Here is a 16,334-nt window from a genome sequence, read left to right on the forward strand (position 1 = left end):
AACGATAAGGGTGAGGAGCTCAGAGTAGAGAGGAGTCAGATGAGGTGGCTCGGGCATCTGATCAGGATGCCTCCTGGACGCCTCCCTGGTGAGGTGTTCCGGGCACGTCCAACTGGGAGGAGGCCCCGGCGAAGACCCAGGACATGCTGGAGGGACTATGTCTCCCGGCTGGCCTGGGAACGCCTTGGGATTCTCCCGGAAGAGCTGGAAGAAGTGGCCGGGGAGAGGGAAGTCTGGGCATCTCTGCTCAAGCTGCTGCCCCCGCGACCCGACCTCGGATAAGCAGAAGAGGATGGATGGATGGACAAACAATTTAAAAAAAAAAAAAACAACAAAAAAAAAACCCTTTGTTTTCCTCCCAGGCGACGCCGGGTATTTCAGTTAGTACAGAATAAAAGACCGGGGGGGGGAGAGAGACCACCTAACTGAGGATCACTTTTTGTAAATCTGGACGGAACGAGGTCCTGCAGCCACAGGGGGTCCACAGAATTGAGCTTGGATACCCCTCTTCCCCCCCAATATTCTTTGTTTCTTTTTATTTTTATGAACTCGGCAGTTTGATGAAATGTGAAGCGTTTACACCCGAGTCTGTCACCTGCCCAGATATGTAGGAAGGGTGGACTGTTTAACTGGGGTGCACTTACTTTTTCACAGGACTCGATTCAACTCTTGAGGGGTCTCAAGTGGCCCAGATGGGGGGGAGTCCCGTCAAACCTCTCCGGAGAGACCCGACAGCAGCCAGAGAGGAGAGTGACGTCGGGCTGGGATTGGGTGCCAAAGGGGCTTCACCTACGGACTGAGGTAAAGGGTCTCGACGCTTTACATTTTTAGTAAGTCTGCAAAAATCATTGTTTTACTCATTGTTTCATTCTGGGCTACCGAGTGTTGCTTTGGGGGCTGAAGATTTGTATTTCTACTAAATATGCCACCCATAGACAAGCTGAAATCGAAGCGATCGACATGGAGCGCGGTGTTAATGTCTGTGAGTGACACCCGCAACGCAAATGTCTGTGACATGTCATCTGTGGAGATGCGTACTGCGTGCCTCTGTTGTGTCAGTTGGTATGGGATTTGTAACAGCAGTGCTACGGTTTGTGCTGCGCCATCTGTTGGAATGACAAACATAGGAACACACACAGAAACTTGGCAAAGTTCTGTCTGTCTATGCTTTTATATGAAGGTGGGTTGTTGTGTCACTGGACGCTGAATTGGGCTCGCAGAGACATTTTAAGTTGATGGAAATCTGAGGGCTGACGGTCTGGGCGACGAGGTGGATGGGGAGGGAGAGTCCACTGAGTTTTGTGGTGTTTTCTAATGTGTTTGTCGTATTTGTACGAACTCCTCAACATTCGAGTGAGGCTGAACCCTCATTAATCTCTTGTGTAACTTTTTCAGGGTTAGGGCTACGGCATAACGTCTGCCAGTGAGGACCACCAGGACACAGTCTCGCCAAAACCTCGTCTGAACATTAGGACACTCTAGATGAGAACCGGCCATTCAGCCCAACAAAGCTCGCCAGTCCTGTCCACTTATTTCTTCCAGAAAAACTTCAAGTCGAGTTTTGAAAGTCCCTAACGTCTTACTGTCCACCACACTACTTGGTCTCTTATTCCAAGTGTCTATCGTTCTTTGTGTAAAGAAAAACTTCCTAATGTTTGCGCGACATTTACCCTTTTAAAGTCACCATCTCGGTCCACTGTACTGTAATTCCCTTCATAATTTTAAACACTTCACTCAGGTCTCCTCTGAATCTTCTTTTTCTTAAACTCTAAAGGCTCAGCTCTTTTAATCTTTCCTCATCACTCATCCCCTGTAGCCCTGAATCAGCCTCGTCGCTCTTCTCTGGACTTTCTCTAGTGCTGTTATGTCCTTTTTGTAAACTGGAGACCCAAACATCACCCAGGACTCCAGATGAGGCCTCACCAGTGTGTTATAAAGCTGAGCAGAACCTCCTGTGACGTGTACACCGGCACATCGAGACCATATGTAACCTGACAGTCTGTTAGCCGTCTTAATGGCTTCTTAACACTAGTTTAGAGTCCACTATGACTCCTAAATCCTTCTCATAAGGTGTTCTCTCGATTTTCTGACCGCCCATTGTGTATTCAAACCTCACATTTTCACTTCCTGTGTGTAATTCTTCACATTTACTGACATTAAAGTTCATCTGCCCAAGCCTGTCTGCTGTCCAAGCCCACCTGTGATGATATATCTGCTAATCCACCTACAGTCAAAGTAAAAGGTATGTGAACCCCTAGGAAGTCCCCTATAAAACCTGGTCGTACCTTCATATCAGTCCCCATAATGAACACGCAGTCTCCTACAACTAAAGACACACAGATTTTCAGAGAATTGTTGACCATCTTGAATAAATCACTCAAACTGTGAAACTGAAGGTTGGAAAAAGTAAGTGAACCCTAAGCGAATGACTTTTTAAAAAGCTCATTACAGTCCGAATTTAGCACACATGGTGTCCATTTAATGAAACAAGTTCAGAGGTGAGGCCCAGAATGACTTTGATAACAAACACGATTAAAGTTTGAGCTTTTGACAAGAAGCATATCCACATGGGAGTCACGTCTCGCACAAAAAAGCTGTCTGAAGAACTACGATGGACGATTGTTCATCTACAGAAGGCTGGAAAGGGTGACAAAGTCATCTCTGAGATCTTCATCAGTCTACCGTGAGGCAAGTTGTCTATAAATGGAGACGTCTTGCTTTTGTGGCTACTCGGCCTAGAAGTGGGCGCCCAAGAGCACAATGCAGAGTCAGCAATGAGGTAAAGAAGAACCCAAGAGTGACGACAAAGGACTTGAAGTCGTCATTAGAACTGACTAACATCTCTGTTCACGAGTCAACTATACGCAAAACTTTGAACGAGAAAGGAGTCCATGGCAGGACACCAAGAAGGAAGCCTCTGCTATCAAAAAAAGAACATGGCTGAATGCCTGAAGTTTGTGAAAGAGCACTTGGACACTCCACAACGGGACTGGGGAAAATGTCTTGGAGTGATGAAACCAAAATTGAACTTCATTTGGCGTAAAAAGGGCACCGCATATCAACATGAAAACATCCTCCCTGCAGTAAAGTATGGTGGAGGGAACTTCAGGATTCGGGCCTGCGTTGCTGCATCAGGGCCTGGACAGCTTGCCATCACTGAGGGGAAAATGAATTCACAAGTTTATCAGCAAATTCTCCAGGATGACGTGAGGGTGTCTGTCCGTCAGCTTGAGCTCAGAAGAGGACGACAACCCCAAAGTCACAGCAAATCCACAGCACGATGGCTTCAGAAGAACAAACTCGGCCTTGTGGAGCGGCCCAGTCAGAGCCCAGGTCTCCATCCTATTGAATGACTTGAAGAGGGCGAGCCACACACACAAGACGACCAAAGAATATGGAAGGGTGGGCTCAAATCAATCGCGCGATGTGCAGGTCTGATCTGCAGTTCCAGGAAGCGCCTGGTTGAGGTCATTGCTGAAAAAGGAGGCTCAGCCAGTTAATAAATCCCAAGGTCCACTTACTTTTTCCACAACCACTGTGAACGTTGAATGCGTTTGTAAAATAAACACATGAAAGAGTAGAATTTGTTTTTTTGGTGTGTGTCATTGGCTTAAGCTCATCGTGTGACTTGGATGAAGATCACGTCGCTTTTTAGGACCAACTCGTGCAGTAAACCAGATCATTCCAAAGGGTTCACGTACTTTTTACTTTGACTGTACCATCTGTAAACTTATCCAGCTTGTTGCTTACAGTATAGTCCGCTCTAAATCCTTTATATTTATGAAAAATAGCAGCGGCCCCCTGCTGGTCACCACTCTTCATGTCAGCCAGTTCTGATGAGGTTCCTCACACCTTCACCCTCTGGTGTCTGAGCCAATTCTGCACCCACCTACACTCCACACCCTGAATTCCCACTTTGTTTGATGCCCACCCTCGCGTGGCACCTCCTCAAATATCAGGAGCTCCACTTTGATCGTATCCTTTTGCTGCCTCCTCATAGAATTCCAGCCTGCTAGTAAAACAGGACCTCCATCTTCTGACCCCATGCTCCTCCTGTCCTTGCCATGTGTTGCTCAGTCTTCTCCGTATTAATTCCTTCCATTCATTTTCCTCTGATGCAGGTTAAGCTTACCAGTCACTAGTTGCTTGGATCTGCCCTGTCACCCTTTTTCTATAACGGGATATTTGCCATTTTCCAGTCTTTTGGAATCTCTCCAGTGAGCAGTGACTTCCTAAAAGTGGCTAATAAGTCTCCTTTGTTCATTTATTAAAATATTGAGGACAACCCTCGCCTTCGTCTGTCTGCCCATTTTCTTTTTTCTTCCCCCATAATTTTTATATCTTTTATAACTTCCTCCTCTTTGGTCTTCATGCCCAGTGCTGCCACTTTGTTCCTGGACTATGGTGGGCCTGCCGTATGCTCGGTGCCCCCTTTGTTCAATTTATGGTGGCCATACTTTATAAGAAAGCAGATCAACAGCAGGCGTCCACCGAGCATAAATCGATGTCCTTCATGCCATAGCAGAGGGGATTTACTTTAAAACAAACGACTATTCTGGCAGGCCTGCCGAAGATCTACTGCCCGATGTACACAAACTAAAATGGCAACACATGCTGGGTATGCTCAGCTCAAGGTATCTGCACTTTGGTTTGGTTTCAGGCCAGTGGTGAATGTGGACATTTTGAACGATTTCCACTTTTTGAAGTAACCGACAACCCTTACAGGTCACCATCTAAATGAAAATCCCACCATTTCAAACTGCACTAGATACGGGTACGACGGCACATGCACCCTTACGTCGCCATTCCCAGTTACATGATATCTTCCACAGCCTTTGGCAGGGACCTCCAAATTACATGAAGCTCTGCATCCCTCAATCGCCATAAGACATGGCAGACGGTGGCACGTGTGATGGACCCCCGTGCTGTTTTATGTGTCCAGGCCAATGGTGGGTTAGAGTTTGAAGGGGAAAAAAAAAAAAACTGAGCAGGAAGAGAAACCACTTGCAGAACAGCCAATCGGCTTGAGGGAAAAAAATGGGGGCGTGGTCGGGCTGCACCACCCAACATGACACTTAAGGCTCTGCTTAGTCTTAATTGGATAACCAGCTGATGATCGGGCCACAGGGCGGACCTTCACACGCCTCGCATTAGATGGGCACCTGGGGGCTTTACAAGGGGGCTGATGAGTGCCATGGACTCTGAAAACGCCAAGCGAACCTCATAACCTGCTGACCTTTCAAACCGCCGCGTGATGGGGGCTGATTGACTGACTTGGAGGAAATCATATCACCAAATGCAAAAAAAAAAAAAAAATACAGTACAGGCTGATGTTATATTATCTGAAACTGGGGGGGGGGTTTGGATCAACTTCTCACCGAGAGGGTCCGTACAAAACCTGGCAGGACCTGATCCAGTGTTTCCCACCCTCGTGCCTTCAGGTTTTTGTTCCAACCAGATTCCTAATCAGTGACAACACTGAGCTCATTTACTTAGCTGGGTTTATTTTTCTCTTATTCTACATTCAGCCTGACTTTTACATTTATATGACATTTAGAAATAGTTCTCCTATAGATTGAAATGCTTAACTCTCTTTTGTTGATTTCATTCTGTTATGGCCTTTCTCTCTGTACAGTTTTTCCCCCTTTATTGTATCTTATTAATGACATTTAAACGAGCAGAGCAGACACGCTGGCAAACAACACTTAACTACTTTATCATCAGACTCACTAATTAGGAAATAAAGGATTAATTAATCAGAACACCTGGAAAAGTAGAATGAAAATACTGTTAAAAAGAAAAAAGTACATTCCCATATAACTCCTAGGTACATTGTAATATATAATATAATTTACCAAACTTAGATTTCTAATTTCTATATTGTTCCCAAAACACAGTAACACCTCACTTAATTAGCCCAGGAGTCCAATTAACAACAGAAGGTGGTGGGAACGAAAACCTGCAGCCACAGGACCACAATAACCTTTTAGAGTAAGCATTTAAGTCAGGGGGTCCCCCGTCCCAGTCCTGGAGGGCCGCAGTAGCTGCAGGTTTTTGTTCTAACTCGGTTGCTTAATTAGAAAGCAATTCTTGCCAAATAATTGAATTTCGTGGCTGGTTGGTGCTTTAACTCTGCCATGTCGGCTCATTCTCATGTCCGAGATTTTCTTCCCCTTACTAAGGATGTCATCCAAATGATCCGAAGTCTAAAACAGACGAGTTCTTCTCAGTGCTTCGCCTTTTTTCTCTTCGCTTTCCTCCCAAGTATTTCATTAAACCCGACAGTGCAGGATCAGTACACACGGGTGTCGACGGTGGTAAGCTAATGGAGAAATGCTGCTCTCCTTTGGCATTTGCACCTTACTGCTAATTCAAAGCTCTTTAAGACTAAAATAAGCAACAAGGACTCAAAATCCTAACCAGCGAGACCACTGAAGTGAAGCAGAAGAGTCACTTGAGCAGTAAGGGCTTCTTATTAGGCCATTGGGTCGGAGCAAAAACCTGCGGCCCCCCCAGGACTGTGATCGATGACCCCCCAATTTAAATGGAGGAAGCGGATTCTCTCTTTTTTTTTTTTTTTTAATTCTATTTATTTTTACTATTATTAAAGTTTTACTCTCTTGGCATGGCTCACTTTCCCATTTAGTAGCAGTTAGAGAGGCCTGGCCGTGTAAAATGGTTTGGGACGGTGGGGTCTGTAGAAAGACGCTATAAAAAAAAAAAAAGTTTGTCAGAGATACGGAGAATAAACAGTTACTCTTAAAGGCTTTATTTATGGCAATAAAAAGGAATATAAATTAATCTCTCTGCAGAAATGTCCAGTTATTCAAGAGCAGCACATAACTTGGCTTTCCCCATTTGGTATTATGACCTAAATATTTGTACAGATTTATATCTCCGACTAGTGGTTGGCACGACAGCCCACATGGCCACGAAGATAAAAGAACACACAGACAGACGTGGCGCCACTCTCACTCCTTCATTTCACCCCTTCTAAAAAGCGGGCCTGTGCCAAACTTCACCCTCTCCCTGTTGGCACGAGCTCTTCGACTGGGGCCTGGTGAGCCCCTGATGGCGCAGATTTAACGTCACTCTTAGGGCAGGTAAATGCGCCCCGGGGACGAGACGAGACGAGAGTCGCACAGTGTAAGGCAGCGGAGGTCTGGCCATTGTGCGCAGATGCTGACTCTGTAGTACGGAGAAGACGAGGCTGCCACCCTAATGGGAGGAAGGTGCTTCAGGTAAGGACAACGTTTGGGCAAACGCAACAGGACAAACTCCAACATGTCGCCCTTTCAAAGCTGCCGGCGTGATCTCGAGTCAAACGGACTTCTGCCAGCCGCTCCCTTCCATCCAAGTTCTTAAAACCTCTCGTGTGGGTGCAGGTGCCCCTTTAGCCCTCAAACAAGCGGCTGCTTTCTGCGCAGACCCCTGCGACACGCGGGTGACACGTAATCCGTGTGCCAGCCCAGTCTGTCAATGAGAGGCGGGCTTGTGACCGTCCACGTAGAAGTTTCGAGTGATTTTGGGCAGCGTCAGCTCGATGCCATCCAGCTCTGGGGTCAGGATCACTTGACAGCCTAGGCGTGAGTTTTCCTGCAGCAAGGGCGCCATGTCAAGCATGTCCTCTTCCCTGAAACAGAGTGAGACAGACAGAGAGGTCAGGAGCCGACGCTGATAGTGCGCATTGACAAACCAACTCAGGGTCCCAGATTAGGACCCCCCCCAGTGCAGCCACGTGACGGCGGGTGACACCTCAGCTGTTCAGATGGAATGGAACAGTAAAGAGAAGAAGAAAAAAAAGGAAAGTCAAAGAGTTAGAAACTGGCACCAAACTGCGTCCCTTTCAAATGATGAAGCCCCACTGAAGCCATGTGGATGTGTGTGATGGCACAAAAACACAAGGATTGGGGACCCGCAAATCACCACCTTGGCCACAGCTGTATAAACACGAGCCCCGCTGGTTTCTCCAAACATTTGTGACAGAATGGGTCCCTCTCAGGAGCCCAGTGAATGCCAGTGTGGTGCCCTGATAGGATGCCACCTGTGCAACAAGTCCATTCGTGAAGTTTCCTCAACGATCAGCTGTCAGTGGTGTTATAACAATTGGGAACAACAGCAACTCGGTCACGAGGTGGTAGGCCATGTCAAGTCACAGAGCGGGGACAGCGCATGCTGAGGTGGGCAGAAGTCACCAACTTTCTGCAGAGTCGATAGCTACAGACCTCCAAAAAGCTCAAGAACAGTGCAGTGTAGAGCGAGAGAGAGAGCGTCATGGAATGAATGAGGTCTCCATGGCCAAGCCTGACGTCACCAAGTGCAATGCAAAGCGTCAGATGCAGTGGTGTAAAGCCCACCAGACGCCGCTGGACTCGAGGGCAGTGCAGACGTGTCCTCTGATGGACGAGTCTGGGTTTGGCGGTACTCGCCTGACTGCATTGTGCCAAGTGAAGTAAAGCTGGTGGAAGGGGGGATTATGGTGTGGGGTTGGGCTTGGCCCCTTGGTTCAAGTAAAAGGAACTCTTAATGCTTTTAGCATACAAAGCCATTTTGGACAATTTCAGGCTCCCAGCTTTGTGGGAACACATTGGTGATGGCAACACGACTGCACAGACAGCAAGTCTGTAAAGAAATGGAGGAGCCCGGACCTCAACCCGACAGAACTGAGACTGCGAGCGAGTGAGCGAGCCGGACCTTCTCGTCCAACATCAGTGCCTGACCTCACAAATGCTCTCCTGGTCACAGATTCCCATTAACACACTCGCCCTACACCTCGTGAGAGCTGTTAGAGTTGCAAAGGGTGGGCCGACTCCATATTAATAAGAATGGGATGTCATTAAAGTTCATGTGTGAGTAAAGGCAGGCGTCTCAATACTTTTGGCAATATGGTGTATATACAGTACTTTAAACTAGCGGCACTAAGAATATTTAAAACTGGTCAGACAGTAAATAACATCAAAGTGGGGAGTCTATCCTTTCGATCTTTCCTTTAAAATATTAACAAAATTATTAAAAATAAATTCTGTTCATACCACATTTATATTTCTCTCCACTATATTTGGGTGGCACTGTTTTTGCCTAAATGCCCAGCTTGGAGATGCCACCTTGGCTGATTCCCCTCCCTAGCCTCGTGACTGCAGCACAAACATAAGACAAGCCAGGGGTGACCGTCCCGAGAGGACGTGTGTGAGCGTTCTGGGAGTGAGGGCTCCCCTTGGATTGTGACAAGACACGAGGGGCTTTCGTACCTTTCATCGGGCTCTGGGAGTTTATCATAGAAGGCGTCGCCGATGTAGACGTGGCACGTCGAGCAGGCCAGAGAGGCTTCACATGCGCCTGCAAACGAAAGGGTAAAAAAGAAATTTAGTGCCGGCCATCAAAGTTAACGCCCAGACGCAAAGTCCTGTGCCACGCAGGGGTCCCTGCCAAACACCAGGACTGGCTCTGCGTTTTATTCCATTCACAGAAAATGCTTAACCTTATGACACGTAACTCGTTACAAAGGCATACGCCACAACTTTAACCTGAAAAATACTCGACTCCTCCTTGTTACTTATGGATTTTGCTCTGGGGGTGCCTGGCTAAATGGAGCCCCTCCCCAGCTGTAAACCTGAGGCCTTTAGATCGGGGGTCCCCAGCTCCAGTCCTGGAGGGCCGCAGTGGCTGCAGGTTTTCATTCAGACCCTTTTCCTAATCAGTGACCAGTTTTCACTGCTAATGAACTTCTTTTTCCCTTCATTTTACTAGCCCTGTTTTTAAGGATTCGGTGCTCTACATTAATTATTTTCTTCATTAAATGGCAGCCAAACAGAAATCAACCGTGAAACAAGTCAACAGTTGGGGCTTCAAACTCCAACCAGTTTAATTCTTGCTGTTAATTAAACTTGTTATGTAATTCAATGGCTTGTTGCTGCTCTCCTTCTGACACGGCAGACATTTCCATAACTGTTGTTTTTCTGTTTTTTCTAAGAACACCATCAAGATGTTCTGGGGACCTGAGAGATCAACCTTACTGAGACCTTCAACCTAAGACTGAAATTAAAGAGCGAGTTTAATTAACGACAGGAATTGGCACCTCATGAAGCAGCTGGTTGGAGTGAAACTGGTTGGAGTTTGAGGCCCTGGCTTAGTTGGTCTGCTCTTGGCTCCCTCACTTCACATTTCATTTCTGTTTGGGTGCCATTTAAGGAAAGAAATGAAGCGATTCAGAGGAGCAGAAGCAGCACAAACCGGGCACTCGATTTAAAAAGGGTTAGAATGAAAACCTGCAGCCATGGTGGTCCTCCAGGACCAAACTTGGCGACCCCAGCTTTAGATTACACACACACACAAAAAAAAACCCCTCGATACCTGGGAGTCCTAAAAGAGGCCCTGATGGGCTCGGAGGACAGACGCTCGCAGTGAACTCGATTCTGTTTCACTCACCAGAAGCTCTTTATCTTCTTCTATAATACGCTAGCGTGACGGTCCGTTTGTCTGTCCAGAATTTTAGCTCGCAAACCCTTTGACCGACTGACCCGACGTTTGGCACACAAACACTACGTGACGTCTACTGTCCGCTTTCAGGGTGATGATTGACCGCAAAGGTTAACCCCGGTTAGGTCAAAAATCAAATAACCTGAAATTTGGTACACAAACACTGCGCTGAAACTCTGCACTACAGCTTTATATTAAAAGTGATGAGTTTTGGAATTATTCCTCTTATTTTATTTAATTGTAGAATGAACTCTCGGCATGTGGCGCATGCGTACGGGCGTCGGTCTCATTTCCTACCACCTTCACCATCGCTTCCCCTACGTCTTCATATCTTAAATCATTCTTGAGGCAGATTGAAGGCTTCAGTGAAAAATTAAAGAAAACGTACTAACTAATTGTAACGCAGACACGGACTTAATCAGTTATAACGTGATAAGATGCCGAGGGCCGCTAGGGTGGAGAAAAGAGCAGCTCAGCAAGCGGTAAGCGCATCAACCTCTGAGCAAATCAATGGAAACGTACAGAGAAATAGGCTGAAAACTCGGAAGAGCGCACCGAACATTTACGACAGGCTGACGCAGAGCGAAAGAGAATTGCTTGAGCAAGTGAGGGGGGCGAACAGACCACACCACGAAGTTGGGCCGACGGCGAGCAAAAGAGAACCACAACAGCAAATGAGGCCGAGGAAGAGGCGAATTGACGTCGGCAATCTGCGGTCAAACTGAGGCCGAGCAAAACGCCATCCAGCGACGACAAAGAGACGCTGATTGCGCGAGAATAGCTCCAGCGCTCTCGGTCAAGGGTATCGTTACTGGTTTAAGACATTTTAGCCAAAACAGACGTGTGGAGGAAGCAACAGGGCGCCTGACAAGTGCATTCTGCGACATTAATCATTTCAGATTTCTTTTAATGGACACCTTGATGCCGTTTACTGCTCTTCAGTGTTTTTGTTCCCATTGACGTTTATTGAATCAGGAATTTTGCTGCTTGTTTTCTCCATAAACAAAAAATGAGATGAACAACTTTTCTAGAACCTTCATAACAAATACAGAAAAATAAAACTTCACTTTTAGCCTCCTTGGCTCCAGATGAGAGTACCGGTCGGTCACCTTGCACCCTAACTCAGTCAGTCCCGTTTCTTCCTATCTAACAGATAGTTACTTTATTAATCCCAAGGGGGAATTCACATAATCCAGCAGCAGTATACCGATACAAAAAAACAATATTAAATTAAATAGTCATAAAAATGAAAAAAATAAATTAATTGTAATTTGAGGAGATGGCCGTGTTATTTCCCAAACCATTTTTCTAAACACAGGTCAATACATCAAAGACGATAAATGAAATCTGCGACTGTTGTGTTTTTATTGTTTCCACTTATCGTTATTCACTTTTTTTTTTTTTCCTGGAAATGTACTAAAATGTCACACAACAAAACATGTGAAGAAGCAGACACATACCCTCCAAGTCAATGCCATGCTTATGCGCCACATGAAGCACGTTGTCGCCCACTTTTGCTTTCACTGGAATCCGCTGGCCTGATCGATCCACAAAAACAACATTAATTCTGGAAATACAAAACAGTTGTGGAGTTAGTAATTCTGGAGTGACAAGCTGTTCATAAGCAGATAGGAAATAAAACAAAACTCCTGACAGGCCAATTCACTTCCAATTCTCCCATTTTATGGTAATGAACAGCAAGTCCTTGTCTAATTTTTAATGGCTTTTCACGACTGATAAATTTCCCGTAACAAGTCCAAAAGATCACAAGCTGATTATCACATAAGCGTGCTGAGCGTAGGAAAGGCGCTATATAAATAAAATGTAGTATTATTATATAACAATCCAAGATGTGTGTGCAATTATCACCTAAGGAGTCTTCTTTACCAATTCACCTGACAAGCAACACTGAACAGCCTCCGCCAGCAGAGGGCGCTCCCTCATTCAATAGTACATGATTTGTGACTGGTGGGTACGTTTGGCTCTTTGATTGACAGATTATTAATTCCAAGGGGAAATTCACAAGTAGTAAAAAGTGTCCAGGGAACGAGTCCACATAAAAAGAAAGTAGTGGGAGTTATCAGTGAAATAGAGAAAAAGATAGAAAGATAAAGTCTTGACGGAGCTGCTGGAGAGGCTGCCACTCGCGGCGGCGCCTGAGTCACAATCCTATATCCTTTGTGTGGAGTTGGCGTGTTTGGTGCATCTCTGTGGGTTTTTCTCACGCAAGATGTGTGTGCCAGCAGTCCTAAAGAGGACATTGCAAGAAACTGCGCCCAGGGATGATGGGATAGGTCCTGCAGTTAAGGCTGGACGTCGGCGGTTTGAGAATGTGTCGTGTTGTTATGATGTAGCAGGAGCCTCCACGTTCTCTCGACACATCTTTACACCTCCCGTATCTTCTCTAAAAATGATTTTGGAATTTCTGCCTGGCAGTAATGTCATGCATGCGTTTGCCCCATCGTCGAAATTCACCAAACAGTTTTCTTTTCATTACTTACACATTTTTGTCCGACTCCTGATCCACTTCACTGTGGGAGACACCTGAGGAAAATATAATAAAAGTTTAATTTTCACTTACTGAGCAAGTTGGGGGATTATTAAAATTGTGCAAATTGATTTTATTCATCCTTCCATTTGCTTTATATGCTCAATCGATGACAAGCAGGACTTGGTCTCATAACATAAAGGGAATTAAATGAGAAGGAGCAGGGCAGCCTCTTCTTTCTTGCGAGGCCGAGTGACGACATCAGTTAAACACTCTGCAACATCACGTCAGGAGGGGCCCACCAACTCAACCGGCTCACTTAGGGGATGCTCTACGGACCCCCAAGGGGGTTAAGCAGTGAAGGTGAGAGTGAAAACAAAACTGAGTGCCATTATGAACACGGCTACACGTCTCCTCTGTGACACACAAACTCTGAGGACTTTCAATCAATGGATCGCTCAGCAGAAACGCGACTGGGGGCTCCAGAATACCAACGGCCCGTCAGCTCTCCAGAGCCTCACGGGGTCTTCTCGCAGCCGAGTCCGTTTTCTTTTTTTTTCATTTAGTCACTCATTGATGTTGTAACTAAAAATGCATCCGCTTACTAATCAGTTCGGTCAGTCGCTGAACGCTACGCCTCGCGCACATTTTGGGTATTTGATGGGCCAGTGCGATTTGCCCATTTAGCGCACTGTTTCGTTTTAAAGGTTTACTTTGAATCGTGAGCCTGACGTGTAGATACGCGCCGACACTACGGCTTAGCCCCTGTATTGGTACTCATAAACGCAGACTTTGTGAAAAGCTTTGGTGTCTTCTAAACAGATACAAGTAAATGATCATGCACTAATTGGGACATAATTATCTTAACTTAATAATCCTGAAAATTAAAGTTACGTTTATGTATCTGAAGAAGTTAAATGAACTTCACTGTACTCTACAAATGCCTAACAATACTGACCGTATAAACCATAATCACGTATTTATAAATAACATGACTATCCTTCAAGCGCTGTGCCTCATCTGAACTGGACATCGCAGTGCGCGCTCCGTCCCATTCAAACAGGTACGAGATGTCCGCCTTCCAAAACGCAGCGTTTCTATTCCCCACATCTGCACGCTTACATGCCACCGAGGATTAAGTCAGCGGATACCTGCCGTCGTGCACACGTTCATACTCTCCGCAGACAGCCGTCTAGGTCTCCGGTTCATCCATAGCCGACAACACGTCCTCGTCCTGCCCGTTTCAGCCGAACAGGTAAGAAGCGGTGACAAACTGGATTTGAGGACCACAGCCATGCCTCTTCCAAGCATTGCGGAGGACGGCATGACAGTGGAAACACCAGAGTCATGTGGACATTGACGCAACTTCCGGATGGCGGTACATCCGGGGATTTGAAACGGAAGTACGAGACGGCTGTTGGATGAAATAGACATAGAATTACTAGACGCCGCATGACCAGCAGCATCGTACGTCAACGTCGCCGCCATATTGCGAGTGGCACGGCTGGGGAGTGAAGTAGTGAATAATGTGCTGCTTGGGATTGTACAAACCGCTGTGCGCTCCAAACCAGATCCCGGGGATTACATTTCATAGGTAAGGCTGAACAATTGTTTTGGTTATATTTGGCCATTAGAAAATCCCGTTTTATAATCTTAGTACTCAAGGTCACCTTACAATAAAATTAAACATTAGTAAAATTAAAACAAGAGAATGTTAAATGAAAAAGCAATAATTAGCAAACAAACAAAGTTAACTGGCAGTAACAGTGCGAAATTCACAATTGGTATGCCAGTTTGAAAAGATAAGTTTTGAATGCAGTTTTAAAATGTGATATTAAATCGAGCTGACGGATATGAGAGAGAAGAGAATTCCCGAGTGGAGGAGCACCAGGAGAGTCGCTCGAGCTACCAGAGCACAGAGTCTGACGTGGGGTACAGAAAGTCGAGCTGCAGATGAGGATCTGAGTGAGCGAGAGGAGTGCCAGTCTGGAGGAGATCAGTGAGGTTGTGGGGAGCTTTAAATATTCAGAGCTGGATTGTGTATCGTATTCTGTAGTGAACATGGAGCCAGTGAAGTTGAGAGAGAATCGGTGTGATATGTTCAGTAGATTTAGAGCAGCAGCTTATTATCCTGGCAGCAGAAGTTTGAAGAAGTTGTAAGCGATGGAAACGTTTTTATGGGATGCGAGATAGAGTAGCATTACAGTAATATATACGTGAGGTGACTCGGACATTAACCGACACTTCAGTACTGTGCTGGGTAAGAATGGGACGAAGTCTAGAAATGTTTCGGAGATGGAAGAAGGCAGTCCAGGAAATGTTACTTATATGGGAGGAATTATTTAATAATTGCTATTATTAGTGTATAAATGGATATAAATAATTGCATGTAAACGATTCGCCAAAATATGTTGTATGTAAACGACACTGTTTTAAAACGTCATTATTTTTTTCATCAGAAAGCCCGGTTTCCACGTCTACCTGTATGAGTTTAAATGGACGCGCTGACGTGTCGTGCCGACTGGGCAACACCGTGAATGCGCCGTCTATCTATACTGCATATGTCTATGGTGCTACTGCCCTATAGAGGCACTTCCCAGTCATACGAAAGTCCATTATAACAGGGAGCACCCAGTGACCCCCAGCAGGGCTGATTTGCCGGGCTACATCTCCCTGGCATGCCCTGCTGGCTTCCTATTGGGCACTGATATCCGGGGCTGCTGCCATCTAGCGTGCTGGGAGGGTAAAAAGCCCCCAATGCCATCTTCCTTTTTAAGTGGGCTGCCCCCTCCATCCCTTCAGGTCTTTCCTTCCGCGTCTGATCCCCTTCTTGTCCCTGGCTGGAATGCCTATCTGCCTGTTAGGAGCCGCCCGTCCAGCCCATGTGGCATCTCCCCTGTATATCAGTCACTCGCCGTTAACACCGTGTAGTGCCGCAGGGCGCTTTGGAGAGAAAACGGTCTTAAAACGGACAATGTAAATGTGAAGCTCCGGTGGCAGAAGTTGTTCTGAAATGAACACTTGAAGGTGTGATACCAATATAGCGCCTTGCTGGCCTGCGTGTCTTGACTCCGTATTATTGCTTTTGCTATACTGCGTGAGTGGGAGGCACGTCTCGCCCAGTCCTTGCCCTGCCATGTTGGCGTCACCCTGCCCGGCTGAGCAGCAAGCGTGCAGATGGATATCTCGAGTGTGATCCACGAATGACTGACTTTGCAGCACACCGTCGATTCTCACACGTTCAGAGTGAAACTAATACGTTGGCCAACAGCTTCACTCTCCCATGGGCCGCTGTGGGTGAGGGACGCGCCCGACATGAACTTGTCACCCTCTCTCCGCGAGGGTTATTTTTATACTCGACACATCCTTA

At 46.2% G+C, this 16,334-nt stretch overlaps 1 protein-coding gene across 1 annotated transcript; it reads right to left on the reverse strand.

Moving 5' to 3' along the window:
- Positions 1 to 6,753: 6,753 nt before the first annotated feature.
- fdx2 (ferredoxin 2) lies at positions 6,754 to 14,347 on the reverse strand. Its single transcript, XM_039772682.1, has 5 exons — positions 14,116 to 14,347; positions 12,978 to 13,020; positions 11,937 to 12,043; positions 9,249 to 9,336; positions 6,754 to 7,633 (listed from the first exon to the last, which is right to left on the reverse strand). Exons 1-5 carry the CDS (start codon positions 14,288 to 14,290, stop codon positions 7,477 to 7,479), a joined length of 570 nt encoding a protein of 189 aa, XP_039628616.1. The 5' UTR covers positions 14,291 to 14,347; the 3' UTR covers positions 6,754 to 7,476.
- Positions 14,348 to 16,334: the final 1,987 nt, after the last annotated feature.

Source organism: Polypterus senegalus, chromosome 12, assembly GCF_016835505.1.
Source record: "Polypterus senegalus isolate Bchr_013 chromosome 12, ASM1683550v1, whole genome shotgun sequence".
Lineage (NCBI taxonomy): Eukaryota > Metazoa > Chordata > Cladistia > Polypteriformes > Polypteridae > Polypterus > Polypterus senegalus.

Excerpts from the sequence above, each read along its gene's own strand:
- fdx2 (XM_039772682.1), bottom strand. The coding sequence starts at position 14,290 with ATGCCGTCCTCCGCAATGCTTGGAAGAGGCATGGCTGTGGTCCTCAAA. Across the intron at positions 13,021-14,115 it reads GAACGTGTGCACGACGGCAG|GTGTCTCCCACAGTGAAGTG; the intron begins GTATCCGCTGAC and ends TATTTTCCTCAG. Across the intron at positions 7,634-9,248 it reads CTCCCAGAGCCCGATGAAAG|GGAAGAGGACATGCTTGACA; the intron begins GTACGAAAGCCC and ends ACTCTGTTTCAG.